General features: G+C 42.2%; 1 protein-coding gene across 1 annotated transcript in view; it reads left to right on the top strand.

The window, feature by feature from the left end:
• The first annotated feature begins 1977 nt into the window (after window positions 1-1977).
• The window catches only part of vstm2a (V-set and transmembrane domain containing 2A), an 82809-nt gene continuing 76329 nt past the window's right edge, over window positions 1978-8457 (top strand). The window contains exons 1-2 of the mRNA XM_022754083.1: window positions 1978-2217; window positions 3504-3670. Of these exons, the coding sequence (XP_022609804.1) occupies window positions 2139-2217; window positions 3504-3670 (246 nt within the window). The 5' untranslated portion in view covers window positions 1978-2138. The remainder of the gene's footprint in view (window positions 2218-3503; window positions 3671-8457) is intronic.

The following is an 8457-nucleotide window of genomic DNA, read 5'->3' as shown; positions in this document are numbered from 1 at the left end:
TTCCCACACACAGTTGCTCCTGTTGCAGCAAATTTGAAAAAAAAAAGAAAATGTTAAAAAACCATATTGTTTATGTATGATCTGGTGACACCTCCCTCCCGACACCACCACCAAGCAGCAGCGAACACGTCTCAGAGTCTGCCACAGAACAGATGGGAGGGAACCACGTTCAGCCGGAGACCTGCTGCAAACCAGAGCAAAGTGTTTTCAAACTGAGCAGCTGCCAGGCTCGGTTCGAAAATCACATTTACTCCGTCTCAAAACAGAGCTGTGCTGATGACATACTCATTTTTTGAAGGCCAACAGTGGACAGTCCTGTCATCCTTTTCCTGCTGCTGCATATATTTCCAATGGAGTTTATGCACTCAGATAAAGATTTTGAAATATATTTTTAAAGCTATAGTTGTTGTTTAAAAAGTGCTGTTGTTGCAGCAGCTGAGAAACTTTAGCATTAAAAAGTTGTTGAAATAAATATGCATTTCTCTCTCTGTGCTCTTTCAGGTTGAACTTCGACAACGTTTTTATTGATCTGCTATTTCCTCTTAGCAACAAAACATGAGGCACATCAGTTTCTTATCTTTCTGAATCCACTCTCAAAATACAGCACCATCAGCATCAGGCAGAATCAAGCCTGATCTGATTTAGTTGAATGAAATTGTTTGATTTTAGTTCCACTATCCACAATTGTAACTTTACAACATTGTGAATCTGCTTTGAGTGGCTGTGTTTTCCTGCATCAAGGTAATGTTTTTTCCTGAATGAGCTCTTTGTGATGAGCATTGCGGTTCTACATGAACGCATAATTTGGTCACACATGAGTTTATGTTTTTGTCTGTGCTCCTTTCACATGGTGATGGTGGTTGTGTGCTGCTGTTTGTTTGCTTCAACCAGCCCACTGTCAATCAAACCGGATGAAAACACACCCACTCACTTGATGAAACGGATCCGCTGTGTTTCAACCCAAAATATAATTTCACAACCAAATTGCTGCTCATTTAATCATGAATATTTAATATTATTACGAAAAACTTGACTTGAAAGCAAGTTTTCATTGACTTTAATGCAACAATGCAACATGATCAATTAGCTGCTTCAAAGTACAGCCCTGAATCTGCTGTGAACTGGATGACATCCGGGACCAGAGATTATCCAGCTGACTCCAGACCAGTCTCTTTAATAACACCCCTGCCTGCAGACACTTGTGTTGATGGGAGAGTGAAGTGCTGGTCCCAGAAGGATGTGACACCTGATTGGTCTCTGAATCAATTAAGAGCAGAATATGAGGAGTGGCGCGATTTGTGCCCATTGCAACAAAAAAGGGGGCAGAGTGTTCAGAGTCTGCTCAGGAGACCAGTAATATTCCGGCAGGATATATTCTACCTTAATGACTCTGGACATGCCGTGCTTTGCCCTGCACTCACTGGTCCATCCCCACCTCCCACCCACCCACACCCCCTCCCCTTTTGCTCCAATCTAATGCTAAAATATTGTTTTATAGCCTCGCAGACTGGCTGTCGACACACCCACAGTGGACACGCACACTTCTTTATGTTATAGACTTTTGAGGCGTTGAGCGACGGAAGTTTTCTGCATTTTAAATATATGTAATTCTAAAAAACCCTAGAGCGCAAAAAAAGAAAAAAAAGAAGAAGCTGCATCATTTAGCGCACATTTTACCAAAAAAATAAATCCCCTCTTAAAGATGCAAATATCTGTGCGCGGCGCATTTTGAAAAATCCAGCGGTCAAGGTGACAGTGAGGAGCCGGGGTGAGGAGGACTAGATTTGCAGAGGTGCGGAGTGTGATCCACTAGACTGACGTCTCTCCGGTAGCGCAGACGGAGACCGCAGCCCGGCTATTTCACAGACTTCAATAGAGCCGAGCAGTCGACAGTCTCTCCTCCTGCAGAGACACAGAGAGGAGGAGGAAGAAGAAAAAAAAAACCTAAAGAACTTCAGCACCGACAAAGCTGTGTTTTTTTGCAGCATGTTCCACCTTCGGCAATCTCCGTTTAAACACACTCGCTCAGCAACTGTTTGATTTTGCTGGTGTGTGAGGCTGCTTTTTTTCTGGGGGAAAGATTCGTCTTTTTTCCTGCCTTCGGCTGATGTAAAGAAATCTCCCCTCTCTATATTGGAATGATGTGGACCTCTCATGATACTGTTGGATTTGTTTTCTTAGCCGGATTTTGCGTGCAATTGGGATTCTCCTTTGAAGGTAAGAATCGCATGTTTCCTTCAGTGTGTTTTCGGTGGCATCGTGTCGGGATTGCTGCCCTGCATGGTGGAGGCTGCTCGGTCGGAGAAAGTGTTAAAAGTGCGCAGCCTTTTCTGGAAAAGGCTCAGGAGGCTGTTTGGAGGGAGACGGAGGATGTTTTAAGTCAGAGGGATTGTCAAAGAGAAAAGCAAGGTTGCGTCTTTTCTTTTTTTTTTCTTTACTGGTGATGTCGAGAAAAAAATGCAACTGGTGATCGTTTGAAATCAAGTCATTTGGCGTCATGTGGAGGAGAGAAAACAGATGTTCTTTGTTTTTGTTTTTTTGTTTCTTTGCATTTTCTCTCATGATATAAAAAAGGTTGAGGCCATGAAGAGAAATAACTTGTGAGAAGTGGTCGATGAGCCCGTGATTTCAGCACCGCGGACGCTGCTGCATGCGGCTGTCCGTGGTCCTGAAAGCGACAGTCCAGAGCATGTCTGCCCTGCTTCATCTCTGATTACTTTCTAACTGCCTCTGCGCTCCTCTTCCTCATTAAAGCTGCATTCCCAGATCGCCCATAAACGCGCACAAACCTACAAACAGTCTAAGAACGGCGGCGGTTTCTTATACAGAATGTAAATCACGGTTTGGTATCAAAGTTTGCATGCACGGATATCCTCACGCTTTTTTCCCATCGTCGCCCTCACTCTGCTTCAGGCTATATTCTCCTTTTTCTCTCCCTCAAACCAAACTCATCTGTTATTTTCCGTGTTTTTCACTTTAAGGCTCTTTGTGTTTGTTCACATTCTGCTACAAGTTTATTCAGTGATTAATCCAGGTGTGAAAAATAGCTGCACAACGGCCACACAATGACACACAACATGGAGTGATGGAGTGAAATAGAAAAAAAAAAAAAAAACTCCCATAAAAACACCAACCCGCTCGAAACGAGGCGTCTGAATCATGTGGCCGTGGTGCGACTGTGCGTTATGTAAATTCCCGATGAAGACGCGTCAGTGTCTGTGACATGGGGGGAGGTGTGGGGGAACAGGGGGGGACGGGGGGACGGGGGGCGCCATCTCCTTCAATTAGAACAAGAAAGCACCTTAATCAAGCGCTTGGCTCCGGTAAAGCAGCCGCCGGTGAGGCAGCGTTACCCGCGGTCACGGTCATGACAGCGGCCACAGGCGGACCAGTATAAGTGATCATTTGCATGGAGAAATAATGCAAACTGTCCTCATCATATACACCCCCTCCTCTCCCCCCTCCCACCCCCCCTCCCCCTTCCCCAATTCTCTCATCCGCAGGTCGCTTCACGGATCTGCCCTCCAACATGACGGTTAAAGAGGGACAAAACATTGAAATGGCGTGTGCTTTCCAGAGCGGAACCGCGTCTGTGTATTTGGAGATCCAGTGGTGGTTCGTGAAAGCACCGGAACCCACTGACAGCGAGGAGGACGTCGATGCTGAGGAGGTACAAATGGACCCTTTTCCTTTTTTTTCCAAGAGCTGTGCGCGTTATGTTTTAAGCACACCCACTCATGGAGGGAATAAGGGCATCCAACATGTTTCCGCACTATTACGCACGAGCACCTTATGTCGTCGGCGTCGAGCTTCTGTGGCAGCCCTGAAGACGATGTCAGGCAGTCATGCTGCAACTTTTCTGCTCACCTGCTTTCTTTCTTGCAAGGAATTAAATGTTATAACCCTTCACACATCCTCAGCTGCTGCTCAAAAACTCCATTCACAGTCAGCTGGTTGAAACTTCTCTTTTCTCAACTTAAAATAAGATAACTGAAACACTGTTAGATTTTCATCCACACACACAGACTCTTTGTTTAGTGAGAAATTACTCAATATCCATCAGGTCTTTCAATTTCTTTATACTTGATATGAATGTTTTGGATTCTCTCCTTCAGAAGAGTTAAAATATCCCCTCCACACACTGAGCAGGCAGCAGTGAAGAAAAAAAAAGAAAAAGTAACAGGAACATTAATCAAAAACTACTGTGAAAAAAAGAAAAGGAAAAAAATGAGCACGTTCTGGATATTAATTATAAGATAAATGAAGTAAATGAGCCTGACTATTCACGAATGGATAAAAAAGTGGGTGAATCAATGCAGCCGAAGCATATTCTTGTATCTTGCCTCATTAAACAGTGCAATGGAGGCGCTTTGGCTTTTTTTATTGTGTTTGTTTGTTATGTGTTGCCGTTGCATTACTGCTGGTTATGATGACAGCTTCCCTCGCCCCAAATAATGATCAGCTGCTTAGTGGATGAAAGTGACTAAATGTGTTTGCTGCATTCAAATGGATGGAAATGACTTGCTCGCACATTGTGTGGCAGGTAGCTGCGTGTCAAGATTTGGAAGGGCTGGTGTGTTGTCGTGACAGGCATCAAACGGTGCTCTTTCTATTCGTGTGACAAAGAGACGTGTGTGTGTGCGTGTGTGTGTATGCGACGGAGCGGATGGTTGGATATCCATGTGGCTTTAATTATTGTTCCATTGTTGCTCAGCTCTCATAGTGGCATCAGCCAGGCTTTGATGTGGGTTTGATCCCACGTGACTCTTGGATGTTGGGCTGAAGTGGCCTATTGATGCAGACATCACATTGTTACCCACATTTCTTATCACGGAAGGCTGTTTGAAATGAAAGCTGTTCTGTGTGTGTGTGTGTGTGTGTGTGTGTGTGTGTGTGTGTGTGTGTGTGTGTGGTGTTGTGTGGGTGTGTGTGTGTGTATGTGTGTGTGTGTGGTGTGTGATGGTGTGTGTGTGTGTGTTTGTGGTTGTGTGTGTGTGTGTGTGTGTGTGTATGTGGTGTTGTATGGTGAATGTGTGTTTTGTGTGTGTGTGTGTGTGTGTGTGTGTGTGTGTGTGTGTTTGTCCTGCAGCGCTGCAGTTTGAATGGGAACACAGTCAAGGCTGTGTGTGAGATGCTGCTTGGGAACCAGCTGGTCTCCTGGAAATTTAGAGGAAATGATCGTGATGTCTTCGAATGCAAATATTTATGCAGATATGAGCCACACGCATGAAAAGTGAGAGTTGTTGGATCTTTAAAAGGGCGACATGAAAAGAGGAACAGACAGCAGTTTCAGATTGAGATGGTGCGGAGGAAGGGAAGTAAGAGTCACGTAGAATGGTGGGTGGTTACTTCAACTCTCAGTGACCCAGGATCAGTCCTCAACTTTACAAGTATTCTACTGTGACACTGTAATATTGTTTTTAGTCAGAATCCTTCTTCAAAATTCAGATGTAAAACATCCGAACACAACAAAACTCTCCATGGTGACATCTAAACCCCGCACCCATCCTCATCCAAACGATAAAAACTGATACACAGCGCACTAAGAGAAGGGAAAATACAGCAATAAATAAACATTATGGCAACAGTCCAAGATGATGAGTTATCAAATTACAAGCACGCGGCATAACATGCAGTCATTCACAGGCAACCAGTGTCCCTACAGTGCTCCATGGATACATAGAAATCAGATTAGACAGCAATACAAAAATGACTTTAAAATGTAATTTAAACTTATACAATGCCGCAAATAGGGTCAATTTTTTTGTTTTCAAGAAATAAACATTAATAAAACAACATACAATACTCACAAGTGTTGCCAGGTATAGTCAAGCAGGCAAGACAGTTAATACAGTATATCTAAAAAAAACTACATTTCCCAGCTGATTCATATCTGGTTTTACGCATGTTATGTTCTCAAGTCGTCCGTCCCGTTCTCCTGGTCGTGATATTTCAGGAACGGCTGAAGGGAATTTTTTCAAGTTCAGCACAAATGTTCATTCGGAGTCTGGGATGAAGTTGTTAGACTTTGGTGGTTAAAGGTCAAAGGTCAAGGTCACTCTGACTGAAGTTTTGGCCATAACTCCAGAATGAATACGCTAATTATGACACAATTTCACACCAATGTCTAATAGGATAAAATGATAAATATCACTGTGACATCATAACGATCTGAAAATACACTTTTCTTGCTGTTAATTAAGGCTGTAACTCAGCAACAGAAGGAGAGATTGGGAACATTTGGTTGGACAGTGAACTGCTGACACTCACCTTGGTGTTCACATTGAAACTGTGGTGATTGTGTAGATCTTCTGTGCTGCTGGGTTGAAGTTGTGCATGAAGCCTCCGTGTTTAAGAATTTGTAGCTACTTTGCAGAAACATCCATATTTGAAGCGTTGTCCACTGTCATGGCAACAACTTCTTTTCAACTTGTTTCTCTAAATGAACGCTCATACAGTAGTAAACATGCAGCAGAACAAGAACAACAACGCTTTACAAAGTCAAATTAGTTTTATTTATATATCCGAATATCACAAAATACACACATTCCTTCAAATTCTTCACGACATATAAGAAAGGCGATGAGTCTGGACAGACTTAGATGTGAACTGTAACTTGACTGCTTGGCGGAGGCATACAGCCGCGGGGCGGTAATTCTAGGTTTCACATGCAGCAGGCTGCTTAATTCAGACAGGATTTAAACTGCTGTTTAAGGAGCCTTTATTCCACAGCATTAGAATTCATGTATTAGCTATTACCATTCCACACTGAACTGCTATGATCTCCAAATTACAATCTGCTATTTTTGGTGACGGAGCTTAGATTGTAGTTCCTTGATCTGAGGTTAATTCCAATTCAAATTTAAGTCTGAGCTGAGTGAAAGAAGCAAAGACGTTATTAAAATATATGTCAGCAACAGTTACAGTCCCTCGTAATGAGAAAGCATTTAATCATAGCAAAATTTTGACCCTTTAATTTCCCCCTTAATTTGAATTTTGGAATCTGTGGGATTCAGAATAGAATTCACTCTTAGTCTCTTCATTGTCTTTCTTTATTGTTCATGTCTCTCAGAAAACAAACAGAAAACAATGCAATACAAACAGTACAGTGAACATATGGTCATATATACACATATATGCCTATATATACTTACTTATTTCTTATATTTATTCACAAGGATGAAGCAGGTTGATCGTGGCACCGTTAGCCAGCTGCTTATTTTTCATCACTGCTTTAAAAACACATTCAGGGAATTAAGATTAATTGAAAAATGAAAGTAACAAGGCCGTCAGAATAAAATGAGAAATAAATACTTTTATCAGACATCCTTCTAATCTCTGCTTTTTCCCTTGTGAATTACTTTATGAAATTATTCCAGTACTTTGACCAGATCTTAACCCGCAGACATAAGTACCAGACATTGCTTTGTTTTAAGGGATAATTGTGGCATTATGAACCTTAAAAACACCTACAAGTCTGCAGTTTAATTTTTTTAACAAGTCTCAGTAATTCCTTAAAACAGCTGGGCACTTTAGTTTTTATCAGACATGACTCAAACAGGAAGAAATACTGCAGTTGTTAGGAACTATTTTCAGTGGCGGATTAACACACATTTGTGAGTATTTGAAGCGGCAGGACGGTGTGTGTGGGACTAAATAAACTACAGTGTGTGTGTTCATGGTGATGAAAGAACAGTTCAACAGTGTGACTCACTGATGTGTTTAATAACAGAGCTCTAATAATACTTAATTGACTTGTTAGTAATTCTGCTCATGGGATCTGTTGACAATTACATAAATATATCCGTCAGTCTATCAATCCGCAGTTAATGTGATGTGGAGAGAAAACATGCAAAATCACCGGTGACTAAACCTGACTGTTTCCTACATGTACAATCTACAATAGTCTGTCCAATTCTCACAAAATAATATTTGTACTGGAGGAAAATAACATCCATAAGATTCATGCACTGGACATGGATTAGAGAGAAAAAAAACAAAACAAAACACAAACAAACATGTCAATAGAGAAAGCTGCTGTTTGGTTACAGCTTTCACAACAAGTGGTAAATGATTCTCCTCTCAGATTATAAATGACACGCTGCCAGTTCATAATTATGCACAAACACAGGCAGAGAGAAACAAAATATTCACACCTCCATGACAAAGAGGAGTCACGCTGCTGACGGGCTCCGCTACACTTGTGATGTTGTTGATTCAAGTCAAAGAGTAAAGATACACAGAGAGGAGGAGGGGAGTGTGTGTGTGTGTGCGTGTGTGTGTGTGTGTGTGTGTGTGTTCAGTCCAGACTGGGTGGGGTGGGGTAGAAGTAGCAGAGAGTAGTTCTTTAATGTGAATGCAAAGCAGGGGAGCGGTCAGATTACTCCCCTCCTCTCTCCTCGAGTAACCGTTCATTTGTTTTGTAAATCCGTGACTCCCACTCTCCGGCCACAGCAC

Source organism: Seriola dumerili, unplaced genomic scaffold (assembly GCF_002260705.1).
Source record: "Seriola dumerili isolate Sdu_G_001 unplaced genomic scaffold, Sdu_1.0 BDQW01000216.1, whole genome shotgun sequence".
In the NCBI taxonomy this organism is placed as follows: domain Eukaryota; kingdom Metazoa; phylum Chordata; class Actinopteri; order Carangiformes; family Carangidae; genus Seriola; species Seriola dumerili.
The sequence above is the reverse complement of the archived record's forward strand: the minus strand, read 5'-3'. Positions and strand labels throughout refer to the sequence as shown.